General features: G+C 39.6%; 1 protein-coding gene across 1 annotated transcript in view; it reads right to left on the bottom strand.

Moving 5' to 3' along the window:
* The window catches only part of uba6 (ubiquitin like modifier activating enzyme 6), a 116,671-nt gene that overhangs the window by 48,486 nt on the left and 52,514 nt on the right, over positions 1–15,671 (bottom strand). The window contains exons 10-13 of the mRNA XM_060846327.1: positions 15,307–15,410; positions 14,422–14,484; positions 5,197–5,273; positions 437–503 (exon numbers count right to left, since the gene is read on the bottom strand). Coding sequence (XP_060702310.1) covers positions 437–503; positions 5,197–5,273; positions 14,422–14,484; positions 15,307–15,410 — 311 coding nt within the window. The remainder of the gene's footprint in view (positions 1–436; positions 504–5,196; positions 5,274–14,421; positions 14,485–15,306; positions 15,411–15,671) is intronic.

Below are 15,671 nucleotides of genomic sequence, written 5' to 3'. Positions count from 1 at the left end.
TGAACTTCGGCTTGGTCGGTTGAGTATTACCCATTAATACCACTGAAAGGTCAGGGTTTACCCACCAATTTCAATTGACTGGGGCTATGACAGCATCACTAACTGATATCAGCACAAAGGAAGCATAACAACATTCCCTACTGATTTCATTGTAATGAGGAGTATGCTGTGTTTCTCATTCGTTTCAAGTAACACAGTCAAATAGGAAATTCCGAAATGTTCAAGTAATGTTCAAATACATGCTTATGTTTTCAAATTCTTTCTTGCTGTGAAACTACACAAATCGCACGTTTGAAACACACAAATTCTACACAAAAGTATTAAAATTGCCTGGTATACTTTTGATCAAACAGTTCTTGCCAGAAGCTGCTAACTACAGTACAATTGCTAGCATTATTGCTGATTAAACATAAGCTCTTGTCGAAAGATTACTCACCTTATTTTCCAACATTTCATTTACTGCAATAGCCAATCTCAGCAGTTCATCTGCATCTTGGAGACACCTTATCAGAAAATAAAAACACAAACCAACTTTGGTTATGCTTATGACTATTACTGCTAAAGTACAACTTCACAAAAGGTTTAAATTAATGAGACAGCAAATACCATTTAGAAAAATAAAGTTATTCTCTATCAGCACCAGTCTCCACCGCCACCCCCACCCCCCATCTTCAAGCTCCATCTCAACTCACATTCCTCCTAAAAGACCGATTTCATTGACCACCCCCTTGACCTTAGCACCACCACTGAACGAGCAGACAGATGCTAAAGGTCATAGCTGAGACATTTGTTCTGCAGCAGGTGGTGAGGGAGCCAAGAGGCAAGTAGTACTTGGGCTTGTCCTCAGCAAGTTACCCATCACAGATGCATCTGTCCACAACATAGGTGGAAGTGACCACCACAAAGTCACTGTGCAGACAAATTCCCATCTTCATATTGAGGATAACCTCCATTAGTGTCATATGGCATGACCTCAGTGCTAAACAGGACAGACTTCAAACAGATCTGGATACCCATGAGATGCTGTGGGTCATCAGCAGCAGAATTGTATTCAAACATGATCTGTAATCTCATGGCCCAGCATGAACCCCACTTCACCATCCTGATTCAATAAAGAGCGCAGGAGGGCACGTCAGACATACCTAAAAATGAGGTGTTAACCTGGTGAAGCTACAACGAAGGACTATGTATGCCTAATAGAGAAAGTAGCATGCAATAGGTAGGACTAAGCAACCTAAGATCAGATCTAAGCTTTGCAATCCTGCCACACTCAAATCTAAATGGTAGAGGATAATTAAGCAAGCAACAAGTAAAAGGAATATTCCCTTTCTCAACAGCTGGGGAACCTAGCACATCCATACAATCCAGAAGGCTGAAGGATTTGTATCCATTTTCAGCCAGAAACATAAGGCATGACCATCTCAGCAACTTCCTCCTGAGATTGTCATCATCTATGGTATCATTCCTTATCCAATCTGAATAACTCCATTTGATATCAAGAAACAGCAATCGCCAATAACGGAGTATCTAACCATCATCCGTTGACTTTCAATGGCATTATCACCAGTGAATCCCCTACTATGAACATCCTGGGAGGGTACTATCATCCAGAAACTAGACTAGCCATTGAAGTACTGTGATTACAAGAATATGTCAGAGGCTAGGAGGTTTGCAGCAAGTACCTCACCATCTACAAGACACAACTAAGGAGTGTTTTGAAATATTCCCCACTTGCTTAGAGGATTACAGCTCAAACAAACAAAAGCTTCACACCATCTAGGACAAAACAACCAAGTTGATTGGCATCCTATCCACCACATGTAACAATCACCCATTTCGCTAATAAGGCACAGCAGCAACATTGTGCACCATTTAGAAAATGCATGCAATAAATGATCCACATTCCTTAGCAACCACCATCAACTACAAGTACAAGAGATACTGGGACCACCACCAGCAAGTCCACTCTAAGCCATGTATTACTCTTCCTTGAAACAATATCACTGTTCCTCATTCTAGCTTGGTTGAAGTTCTGGAATTCTAGTCTTAACAGCACTGTGTGTGTCCCTCCCTAGGCTGCAGTAATTCAAGAAGGCAGTTTCTCACCACCTTCTCCAAAGCATTTAGGAATGGGCAACGAATATTGGTCTAGCCAGTGATACTCATTGCGCCTAAACTATATTTTAGAAATGACATTTACAATCACCACCTCTTGACCTTCCTATTTGGCTCTCAATTTATCACAATCCATCTGCAGTGTAAATTTTCTCAACCAGTCTTTCTCCTTCATGTTTCCTCATCTGGACAAATAAAATCACTAAAGTTCTTTCATCTTCCAACCAAGCTATACGCCTTGCCAAACTTTGCATGGTCCATATTTTTGCAATCTTAAGGGTAAGGGATTTCAGAATGAAAAAAGTGTACAAGTGATGTAATTAATTATTGCCATTTCTGACTGGACCACATTAAGCACAGACAGGCCTTGCTATCCTCTGCAAAACTGCTCACCATTCCAGGCTCACCTTGGAGAGCAAACAAAAATGTGGAGTCCTTTCCTACATTATCAACTATCCTCTTAAAGTTCCTCTACTTTACCTTCTCCAAAAATTAGATCGTAGATTGCCTTGCCACTAAGGTTGAAACCAAGTGTTGAGGTGACATTGCCACATCTCCTCCTTGCCTTGCTGACCAAGCTGAACTTGCTCAGCATCAGAGCCGTTAAGGAGCCTTTCTCAAGTATCACATCTCTTTTTGGTCATTCTTTCTTTGAGCTTGTTTTATCCTTGAAACCAGTCTCCTCCCTTGACCCTATTCCTATTAAATACTAACTATCTGATCAAAGTTTGTGAGAAGATTTGGAGCTCGGGTGCTCGTTGTTGTGATTCTGTTCGCCGAGCTGGGAGTTTTTGTTGCAAATGTTTCGTCCCCTTTCTAGGTGACATCCTCTGTGCTTGGGAGCTTCCTGTGAAGCGCTTCTGTGCTGATTCCTCCGGCATTTATAGTGGTTTGAATCTGCCGCTTCCGGTTGTCAGTTGCTGTCCGCTGCAGTGGCCGGTATATAGGGTCTAGGTCGATGTGTCTGTTGATAGAATTTGTGGATGAGTGCCATGCCTCTAGGAATTCCCTGGCTGTTCTGTTTGGCTTGCCCTATAATAGTGGTGTTGTCCCAATCAAATTCATGTTGTTTGTCATCTGAGTGTATGGCTAAGGATAGCTGGTCGTGTCGTTTCCTGGCTAGTTGGTGAACACCAACTAGCCAGGAAACGACACGACCAGCTATCCTTAGTAGCCATACACTCAGATGACAAACAACATGAATTTGATTGGGACAACACCACTATTATAGGGCAAGCCAAACAGAGAACAGCCAGGGAATTCCTAGAGGCATGGCACTCATCCACAAATTCTATCAACAGACACATCGACCTAGACCCTATATACCGGCCACTGCAGCGGACAGCAACTGACAACCGGAAGCGGCAGATTCAAACCACTATAAATGCCGGAGGAATCAGCACAGAAGTGCTTCACAGGAGGCCCAAGCACTGAGGATGTCACCTAGAAAGGGGACGAAACGTTTGCAACAAAAACTCCCAGCTCGGCGAACAGAACCACAACAACTAACTATCTGACTTCAATTCTGACCTTCATGCCAGCTGTCTCTAAACAATTTCCTGCTCTCAAGTATTTTCTCTATTCTTTCAAATCTGTCATCATCACCAACACCTCGAAAACCATTCCTTCAATGCTTCTTTTATGTAGGAAATTAGTATCCCATCCCCAACTTCTCATTCATTGCCAAAGTCCTTGAATGTACTGTTGCCTCAGACATCGATCTTTCATAAAAAAATTATTTGAACTTTATCCTCAGGTTATTAATCACCACTTTCAAGATGACAAGGTAAAAGAGAAAATTGCCAAAATCTGACTGACCACATGGCTGATGAAGGGCTTTTGCCCAAAACGTCGATTTTTCTGCTCCTCGGATGCTGCCTGACCTGCTGTGCTTTTCCAGCACCACTCTGATATAAATATCCCTTATATGTTTGCAAAAGCCTCACCAGATCTTTCTGTTCCTGTGCAACCTCTAAAATTACTTACAATCGTTTTAAATAATCTTTTTTTTTAATTCTTGCCAGCAAAATATATCTATTCGTACTTTCCTCAATTAAATTTTATTGCTGTGACTGCCCATTTTGTCAGTCCACCACTGTCCTCCTGAAGCCTGCCACTATTTTCCTCAAAGTTTGTAGCAATTCCAAGTTTTCTCTGTCCTTTAGGTTAAGGAAAATCCCTAAATCCAGCCCTTTGGAACATCAACTCTACACTGAAAGTTCACCACTATTCTATTTTCCGTGTCTTGGTCAATTTTGCATCCTTGTTTTTAGTCAAATAGTTTCAATTTTGTTAAACAGTCTATTAAGCAGTACTTCTATCAAATTCTTTTCGGAAAGTACACAGACAGAATCTCAATTAGATAACCCTGAATACCTTCTTAACTGAATTAAAGTTATCTTTTAATTTACTCTCCTGCGCTGAACTGGACAAACACACCATTATATAATAACCAGCAGATCTCATACATTACGGTGCCATTAGCACCTAATTAAATCTCACTCAGACCATTATGTTCAGCATTAATGAATCAATACCAGGCATGAGCCAGTGGATCAACAATACCAAAGGTTTATGTCAACAACAATGCCAAGCACTTGTATTTTTCATATTTAGTAAACCTTCAGTATTGTGATGCTAAACAATGGAATTATGCCTTTACGGAAAACTGTCCATCTGCTAAGAGTTTTGGGTGGCACAGTCGATTGGTGGTTAGTACTGCAGAGTGCCACGGGCAAACTTCTGTATTGAATTTGCACATTCTCCCCATCTACGTGGGTTTCCTCTATTTTCCATTTTCCTCCCACGGTCTAAAGATGTGTAAACTTGGTGGACTGGCCATGCTGAATTGCTCAGTGTCTTGCATTGTGGAGTTGCAGGAGTTGGTGGTGGGGTTGTTTTTGGCTGGGTGGGATGTTCTTTGGAGGGGTTGTGTGGACTCAACAGGCTAAATGGCTTGCTTCCATACTGTAGAGATTCTATGATTCCTGGTTGTACATAATAAGTTTTTCTTCTTTCATTATCACATTTTTTTAGCAATAGCCTCTTTTAATCATGCAACATAATAAATGAAATACTCACCCTATGTTTGGTAGACGTTTGTATTGCTCTTGAAATTTATCCAAGGCTAGCATAGCTGTATGAATTTGCAAGGGTGCCTAGGTTTTAAAATAAAAAGCATATTTTATATATAAGGAATGAAGAATTTGGGCTTTTTTTTAAAAAACAGAGGATTACTAAACACAAACTCTTGACACCATCTACCCTTCCACAGTTTGGATCGACAGCAATCAGTCAATTGTACAGTGGTTGCAAAACACACACAACAACCAAAAATAGCTAAATACCAGATAAGATACATGTCCAGCATGGGAAATATGCTGGAATTACATGATATAATTAAAAATAAAGCTAAACAAATTTCCTGCCTTGAAGAAGCAAGGGTTCCAGGTCTCTTCCTCATCAGGGTTGTTTATTAACATTTGAATGGGAGACTCCACTTGTATCATTGAATGTGAGCTGTGCGTGGAACAGTCAGTCACAGGAGAAAATGCAATCTGATTGGGCATGCTCTACACTTTACATGTGACCTGTTTGCTGTGGTACCACCGTTTAGATTTGGATTTGAAGTCAATTTAAAACATTAGAGCCCATGAGTTGCTCAAGTTGATCTTCAGTAAGGAGAAATGGAAGGCCATCAAGGGAGAAAGACCTGAAATTACAGTACACAATTTTTTTGGCTGACTTTTAAGTATCTCCCTGAACACAAACAATCTCTCTAGGTTTGACTTTCCTTTGAAACATCGATTTTTCATTTCAGAGTTTTATTTAGAAGGAAGTGGTAAGGACATTGTTTGTAAATTGCATCATAATCCATTTTCTCGAACTATTTTACTATTTAGAGCATCTCAAAACATGTGCTAAAAATAAAGATATGTTCCTTTCAATCACAAATGAAAGTTAAGGAGGTGCAGATTTGATTTACAAGTTGGATACCAAACTGTGCCAGGTTTGTTAGAATGCTGGAATTACTGTTAAAATTAATACCTTCCTCAAAATGAGTACAACAAACAAGTGTCATTCATATCACTTTCAAACATTTACATCAAGCTTCACAAGACTCATGCTTTGCATAAATATAATTATGGATTTAATTTTAAAGTCTTAGCTGAGTAAATAGTGGCTTGGCTAAAGCAGAAGGCTACGAGTTCAAGCCCCACTCCAGAAGCTTGATCACAAAATCTAGGCCAATACTTCATTGAAGTGCAGCAAGTCCTCAATTAAAGTTGTGTTGTGTTGCATTGTGTTGTATTACTGAAAATCACAACTTTAATGGACTCATAGGTTCTCAGGAATTGATATTAGAACTGGAGCTAGGTTTCTTCAGACATTTCCTGCATTTACTGTAATTATGCAGCATTGTGCTTTCCTATTGGAAATAATCTGAAAATGAAATAAATCACCAATTAATAAACTGTTAAGTTTTGTACTTGAGGGCTTTTCTCACAAGAACAAAAAATGTTGAAAGCATAGAAACACAGAAAACAGGAGGATTAGCCATTCCACCTTTTGAGATCACTCTACCATTCAATATGATCACAGCAGATCATTGAACTAAGTACCCTGTTTCCACTTTCTCCTCAAACTCTTCAGCCCTAAGAACTAGATCTAACTCGTTCTTAAAAACATTCAATGATTTGGTCTTTCAAGTTAATGTTAAGTCTGTTTTTCTCTCCACCAGTGCTGCCAGACCTGTTGAGTTTCTCCAGCAATTGGCTTTGTTTCAGATTTCCAATATCTGCAATTATTTGGGGTTATTTTTCTGTAATTCTGTGTTTTATTTTTCTGAATAGCAGTGGTCCAAGTACTGATCTCTGTGGTTGCCCACCACTAGTCAAAGACCTGTTTGTACTCTTTGTTTTCTGTCTGCTAACCAGTTCTCTATCCATGACAGTATACTACTCCCAGTCCCATGTGCATTATTAGTAGTACATTATTAAACACCTATATTCATCAAGGAATGAACAATTAAAACAAATTGTAAAATATAAAATGTAAATACTGTGTTAATAATTTGCACCTACTGTACTTTTAAATTGACCAGAATCCATCTAGTGGCACTGTTCAAATGCAGATGGCTCCTGAAGTTCCAGAACTACCATAAGATCATAAAACATACAGGCAGCAGTAGACCAATCTGCCCGAGCCCACACGGTCATTCAAATCTATTTTCATACCTTTTCCCCATAACCCTTGATTCTCTTACTACTTAAAAATGTATACCTCAGCCCTGAATCTACTTAATTATTTGATTTGAACAGCCCTCTTTGATAAAGAATACCACAGATTCACAAACCTGAGGGAAGAAATTCCACTCCTGCACCAATCAGCATCTGTCACTAGTTGGAGGCCAAGATTTCAGTGCAAGTTCAGAACAGCAGCCAACATCAATGTGCAGTGGTAACGAGTACTAGAGACTTTAAAGGTGTGAATAGAGAGCAGGAATGGGAGTGGGGGTTTGAGAGACCAAGGGTGAGGGCAGAAGTGTAAGCAAGGCTGGAATTAAATTGGGAATGTTAGGAATAACTGAAGTCTGTGGATATGGCAATAGATAAAGTTTTAAAAGCAAGAATGGAGGTTGGTGTGGGAGCCAGGTGGAAGGGACTTCAGTACTGTGGGCAGGAGCAGAAGAACCAAAGAAAAAGGTAGTTTGAGCAAATACTGGATTAGTGGTGCTGGAAGAGCACAGCAGTTCAGGCAGCATCCAAAGTGCAGTGAAATCAACGTTTCGGGCAAAAGCCCTTCATCAGGAATACTTGATTCCTGATGAAGGGCTTTTGCCCGAAACGTCGATTTCGCTGCACTTTGGATGCTGCCTGAACTGCTGTGCTCTTCCAGCACCACTAATCCAGAATCTGGTTTCCAGCATCTGCAGTCATTGTTTTTACCCAGTTGAGCAAATAGGTCACTGCACAGAAAGTCTGTGGCAAATAAAGTAAATTGAAGCCCACAATTATAAATGGTTACAATGACATTACTTTATTAATCATGTTAAAGGAGAATAATGTTCAGTGACACAATGTTAAACAGGGAATTACTGTACCAAAGGAGATCTCAAGTACCAATACTTGGTTCAGACATGAACTCGAAGTGGGCAACTGTGTTTTGTTTACTTCTTTGCTAAAACTTTACCGAGACCCAAAACATTATGTTTGCAACATCAATCTACCGTTTGAAGAAAATGAATCTATACTAACTAATGTTTTTTAAAAAGTACATTTTATTATTGTACATTCATTTCTAAAGCCTGCATGGAATTCAAAATCCTAAGTCAAACAATTGAATTCTATAAATATCAACCTTACAAATTCCAAGAAAATAAAGAGACCCTAACTGGCATTTCTTCATCCTTCCCGTTTAACTCCCTTCAATACCACATTATTGATTCAACTTGATCACATTACCCTGCAAGCACAACAGGACGCCACATCTGATGACCTGGCTGTCTGAAATTCTATTCCCAAAGATTGTTAAAGGGCACAGTATTGTCAAAGTCAGATCATCCTTCTACTTACAAATTGCAGTGTAATGAGCAACCAGAGAAGACTTTGTGCAAACTTACTAGCTATTTTATATCTTAGAATTCTATCATAACAAATTGTATGTGTTGTTCACTACTTGCTCCTGCGATACTACTTTACTCTATTAACCCAATAAAATCTGCTGCCAGAACATGCAGTGTTGGCCAAAATGGTGTGCTATAGCAACACTAACATATTCATTACACAGAATGGTATGCTTTACTTTCTCCAAAATCATTAAAACACAAAAACAGGTCAGTTCTGTTGACTGACCACCACAAACAGAACAAGTGACCTTGTAATTTGTGGTTTCATAGTTCACAAGTTTAATATCGGAACAAAGCTAAAATTATTGAACATGATGAAACCAGGTGTGAAGGTCCAAATTAACTGTATTTATGGTGTATCAGTTTGTACTGTCATTCTTAATCATCTGTCACTGATTCACAGGATTCCAATCATTGTCACTTAAAAGCAGTGTTAAAATGGAAAGCGTAAGAAATATCACCATGTCACTATGTTACATATAGAAAAACTTCACAGATAAATAGACTGTTTTTAAGAAAAGTCTCAAGATCTTACTGGTATTGTTGACCAAAGAAACACCAGTAAATGTAATGCTTCAGTGAGCTCTCTCATTGACAGAGTTCTATATTTACATAATGCTATAGGTTCCACATAACCGTTTACGAGAGTACAATATCAATCCCATTAATCTTTACTTTGAAAAACTTGAGAGGCCACAGGAGCTATCTAGCAACAGTTAATTTTTGTTTTCATCAAAGAACAGATTGAAGGGTATGTGAAAATTCTACCCTTTGCAATCATTATATCTGAAGTAATTACGAGATTCAAAATCATGCATCCCCTTCTGATCTCTGTACTTCTCATTGCTCTGTTAATTCATAATGGGGTATTATTGCATGGGAGGCGATTAAGGTCCTAAAGGAAATTATTCACAAGTACCCATGAATATTGAGTGAGCTGTTGGATAGGATGTCTGGACAATGTGTGTAAAGGGTTAGAATCAATGAATTATTAAATAAGTTGGTTAGGGAGAGCTTCCTGACTCTAATCAAAAACCAAGAGAAAATCTTAGCCAAAACCACATAATTGTGTTTTATGTTTCATAAGCACCTCTTAAAATTCAATGCAAATTAAACAAACGTGACTTGTAATTCATTTCTTAGTTGAGCACAATTTGGGAAGTCTCAAATTATGAGAAATACAATCTCACCAATCATGTCCAGTCAGAAATGTTAACATGTTATTCAATATTTAGTCTGGCACTGTCAGCAAATCAGTTAGAGTCTGCATTAATGTACAATGGAACATGTTGAAATGGACAAGTTTTATCCTCTGGAGAGTTCTGAATGAGTAAAAGGTCAGATTTTTAAATAAAATTAAGAGTGAGAATAATTTATTTATTAAACAGCACTAAATACATTCACTGTCCAGTCTCATATCTGCTTTAAACCTTTGATAAAGGTAACTACTAGTCATGGAATCTCAAAGTCTACAGCTCAGAAAAAGACCACTTGGTCCATAGTGTCTCCGCCAGTTGAGAAATGAGCTATCAGCATTTGCCCATCACTTTAGAGGTTATGGCATTTTAAGCTCATATTCAGGCACCTTTTAAATAAGTCGAGGGTTGTGCCTCTATCATCCTTTCAGGGAGTGAGTTCCAATATCCTACCACTCTCTGGTTAAAACCACTTTTCTTCGGCTCCCACTTTATAATCTTTATAACAATCATTTAAATCTTTGCCCTTAGTTATTGACCACTCTTGCTAAGGTAAATAGGCCTTTTCTGTCCACTTTATCCGAACCACCCATAATTTTGTATATTTCAATCAAAAATTATCCAATCTCTCTTCATGGCTGCAGTTTTCCAATACTGGCAATATTCCAGTAAATCTCCTTTCTTCCCTCTCTAATACAATTACATCCTTTCAGCAACAAGATAACCAAAACTGCACAGTTGTACTCATACTGGCCTAACTACTGATATACAGAGAGTTTCACAATTAACCCTTTGCTCTTATATTCTACATTTTTGTTCATGGAGGAAGAGATGCTGTATATGCTCCATATTCTCCGAGTTATTGTGTCTTCATGTTCCATGTTTGATCTCTCCATGTCACCACCTCACGGGTCTGGGCTTGTCACCACACCTGTACCTCCACACACATCATCTATTGCATCCGCTGCACCCGATGTGGCCTCCTCTATATTGGTGAGACAGGCCGCTTACTTGCGGAACGCTTCAGAGAACACCTCTGGGCCGCCCGAACCAACCAACCCAATCACCCCGTGGCTCAACACTTTAACTCCCCCTCCCACTCCACCGAGGACATGCAGGTCCTTGGACTCCTCCACCGGCAGAACACAACTACACGACGGCTGGAGGAGGAGCGCCTCATCTTCCGCCTGGGAACCCTCCAACCACAAGGTATGAATTCAGATTTCTCCAGCTTCCTCATTTCCCCTCCCCCCACCTTGTCTCAGTCGGTTCCCTCAACTCAGCACCGCCCTCCTAACCTGCAATCCTCTTCCTGACCTCTCCGCCCCCACCCCACTCCGGCCTATCACCCTCACCTTGACCTCCTTCCACCTATCCCACCTCCATCGCCCCTCCCCCTAGTCCCTCCTCCCTACCTTTTATCTCAGCCTGCTTGGCTCTCTCTCTTATTCCTGATGAAGGGCTTATGCTCGAAACGTCGAATTCTCTATTCCTGAGATGCTGCCTAACCTGCTGTGCTTTGACCAGCAACACATTTGCAGCACCATTTGTCACCTATCTTGCCATCTGACCGGGGTATCAATACTTTCGTGCAGTCCACAGCTATCCTCCTCATCACTGGCCACTTGGCCAATTCATGTGTTGCCGGCAAACGTCTTGCTCATTGCCTCTACAATTACACCTAAATCATAAATATATAGCTCAACAAAACTGAGGATCTCATTATGAACGCTGTAGAGCCCCAAACAAGACAGTCAACCTGTTAGTAAAACATCTGTCAACAATTAATATTGGTGTCTTACTAGAGCAGAATTTGAATCGAGCTTGCTACATTCCTCTGGATCCATGGGCTTTATTTTTAAACCAGTGTGCCATGTGAAATTTTGCCAAAATCAATCAGCATTGGTGCAGAGAAAGACTGCAATTATAAGTACAATATTAATATTCCATGATTCCTATAGTATAAATGCAGTTAATTTTAGGGTATTTGTTACTGAAAATTATTAAAATAATGAGAAGGCCATTTTATTTCTTATTAAAAATATATATATAATTCTTCCAAATCCTCAGATTTCTATCAAGCATTAAACCAAAGTTTAGATTCAGTTTGTGGTCTTCAGCAGTAAATGTTAGTGGGTATTTGATATAGCTTCAAGGAAAGGCGAAGAACTTTGCTCCAGTCTTACATTTGTGGGAAAATGCATGCATGAGGAAAACAGAAATGGACTGTGGACAGGGGAGACTGCAGGCTTGTTGTTGCTCATGGAGGCTACCTAAGATCATAAGACCATAAGATATAGGCACAGAATTAGGCCAGTTACTCTACTCATTCAATTATGGCTGATGTGTTTCTGAAAACCATTCCTTTGAGTTCTCCCCAGAACCTTTGATCCCCTAACTAATCAGGGCCCTATCTACTTCTGTCTTAAAACACTCAATGACTTGCCCTCCAAAGCCTTCTGTGGCAATGAGTCCTACAAATTCACCATTTTCTGGTTAAAGAAATTTGTCCTGATTTCAGTTTTAAAGGGTTTTCCCTTCACTCTAAGACTTTGCCCTCAAGCCCTAGTTTCTCTTATTAGTGGAAATGTCCAACTCTATCCCGGCTTCTCAATATTCTGTAAGTTTCAATGAGATCTTCCCCCAATCTTCTAAATACCATTACAGACTCACCCTAGATGACAGGCCCTTAATTCCTGGAATCATTCTTCCCCATTTCCACTTATCTTTGTGTTATCTGCAAACTAAGCAATAATGCCCTCAGTTCATTTGTTAATATATAATGTGAATAGCTGTGGTACCAACACTGACCCCAGCAGAACTCCACCAGTCACCGGCTGCAATACTGAAAAAGACTACTTTATCCCCACTCTCTGCCACCTGTTAGTCAGCCAGTTCTCTATCCATGCCAATATCTTGCAACTAACACCATTGGCTCTTATCTCATTTGGCAGCCTTATGTGCAGCACCTGCTCAAAGGCCTTATGGAAATCCAAATAGATCGTATCTACTGGGTCTTCTTTGACTAACCTGCATAGTGCCTGCTCAAAGAATTCTGACAGATTTGCCAGGCATGACCTCCCCTTGGTGAAGCTGTGCTGATTCAGGTCTATTTTACCGAGCAATTCCAAGTACTCTGCAATTTCGTTCTTAATAATGGTCTCAAAACCTATGGTCTCCCTGCTATAGGCAGGATGTTGTGAAACTTGAGGGGATTCAGAAAATATTTACAAGAATGTTGCCAGGGTTAGAGGGTTTGAGCTATAGGAAGAGGTTGAATAGGCTGGGGCTACATTCCTGGAGCATCACAGGCTGAGGAGAGACCTTAAAGAATATTATAAAATCATGAGGGGCATAGATAGAGTGAATAGCCAAGGACTTTCCCCAGGGTAGCAGATTCCAAACCAAGAGGTTTGAGGTAAGAGGGAAGAGTTTTAAAGGGGACCTGACTGGCAACTTTTTCGAGGAGAGTGTGTTGCGTGTATAGAATGAGCTGCCAGAGGAAGTGGTTGAGGCTTGTACAATTACAAAATTTAAAAGTTATTTGGATGGGTACATGAATAGGAAGGGTTTAGACAGATATGGGCCAAATGCTGGCAAATGGGACTAGATTAATTTAGGTTCAGCATGGACCAAATTGTCCGATTCCATGCTATAGACCTCCATGACATCCTTCATTGTTGAATATCTTACTGTCACTCATACTCATGTTTATATGAAATACACCTTAAGTATATTAACAAGACTAAAGATGATGTCCAAATGTCAACCATGTAACCATTGTCGATTAAACTCACCTGACTCACGTATGTTCTATAAAGAAAGGAAACATGTGATTTCAGAATCACAGCAATGAGGTTCAAGAGCAATTGTGAATGGCCAATAAATGCTGGCACACCAAGAGATGCCCATATCCCATGAACTAATTAAAAAAGAGCTATAAAACCACAAAACCAGAGCCCAGTATGAGTCAACGGTTTGAGGAAAAAAGGGGGCAGCAGAAATAGAAATACAAAAATTTAAGACTATTTCAAAGCCTATTCAAGAGCTTCGCCACACATTAGGCCAGTGAAGGCAAGGTTTGCTTGGTCATCAAACTGTTCACGTGTAAATGTTCAGTTCAGAGGTGACCCTACTGCATAAGTCAGTTTTGAGAGAGAAAGTTCTGCAAGGACAGAGAATGGCAATAGTCAAATAGTAATTGTATGTAACACATTCTGAGAAATGGAATTCTTTGCTCTCCTTTCTCACCAAGGATATTCCAAGTCAAATCATTAGCATTTTCAATTAGCAATTCCAGTATTTTCTAAATATAGCAGGCTCCAGCTAAAATATGATCTAACAACCAGATAAATTTGGGAAATGCATATTTCAATCAGACCATTAGAATTCTGATACTGCCACAACCAAAATGTTTTCATTTTCAAAATGGTTTTGATTGTTTCTGGGACTAACGCAAAGATATAAAAGAAAAAAACTTGCCTCAGGTTTGCTGTAGTCTATGATCAAGCACTGAGGACGTAAAAGCTGTGTGTCCAAGCTTTCCTAAAATAAGAAGTAGGGAAACAAAATGAATAATGTCAGAAAGCTGTAGAGATGGTCAGAGAGAAGTGTTCAACTAATTGCATTTTGGGGAGCAAAAAACCCCACAATCATTGGGTTCAGAATGTGGTCTTAGCCAGGAACTATTCACAAGGCCAACAGTATTTTGAACAGAAGAGACAAATGGCAAGGACATGGGAAATTATAAAATTATGTAAAATGTGCTCTGCCTTATGTGTAATCACCACCAGTTTGGCTTCGATTGTTACTGTGTAACCATTTTCCAGAGGACATCTGGCCAAAGGAGGAGGATAGCTTTAAATCCAGAGGTAAAATCATTTTGTCAACTTGACTGACGTCATCAAACCACGTTTCTGTCAACATCCTTTTCCCTTTTCAGGTAGCTTCAATTTAAAATGTTCAACTAAGTCTTTTCACTAATGCTCCACTCTACATAGTTAGCAACAGCTACCACTACAAAAACCTGCAAATTACAGGTTCCTGTCTAGCAACCAAAAGGAAAACAGGAAACATAAATAAATATACTCTACACAGTGAAACAAGTCTCCCAAAGTATAGTCAGGATGACCCTTAGTGGAAGCATTTGTACGTGTATGATGCTGTCTCCATGGCTAGTAGTATGAATGGTACAGGTGTAGAAATTAAGAATGTAAGACTCTGTTTTGGTAACGGAGGGCCATGAAATTGGGCACTTATTTCAAGTTGTACTGTCTCTAGCGCAGCTTCCAAAGTGTCACTCACATAATAGAGTTATAAGCAATGGTAATGTCAAGTGTAGTGCTGTATTGAAACAAAAATACTCACAAATGTAAACTGTTTCGGCACTTTCAGCTGCACAGCAATTCCGCCATGTAAATATGGCTCCAAACTGGAGGTATCTCCGATACTAAAGGAATATGGGGACAAAACTGAAAAGAACACATAATGATCTTGCTGAAACTCAGAACATACCTTAAAATAGAACCATTACAACAAACAATAAAAACAATGGCCTGGATCTTCCAAACATCAGCGATCATCATTGGATTGCCTTTTATGTTGGTCTAAAGGGGGGGGGGAAGAGTATAATGTAAGTTTACAAGAATCAAGAATGACAACTAGACTTCAGGGGTTAAGTTATGAAGACCGATTGTACAAATAAGGAGAGATAAAGAAACTATTTACACTAA

The sequence above is a fragment of the Hemiscyllium ocellatum genome, chromosome 2 (genome assembly GCF_020745735.1).
Source record: "Hemiscyllium ocellatum isolate sHemOce1 chromosome 2, sHemOce1.pat.X.cur, whole genome shotgun sequence".
In the NCBI taxonomy this organism is placed as follows: domain Eukaryota; kingdom Metazoa; phylum Chordata; class Chondrichthyes; order Orectolobiformes; family Hemiscylliidae; genus Hemiscyllium; species Hemiscyllium ocellatum.
This window is presented reverse-complemented; position numbering and strand designations above follow the sequence as displayed.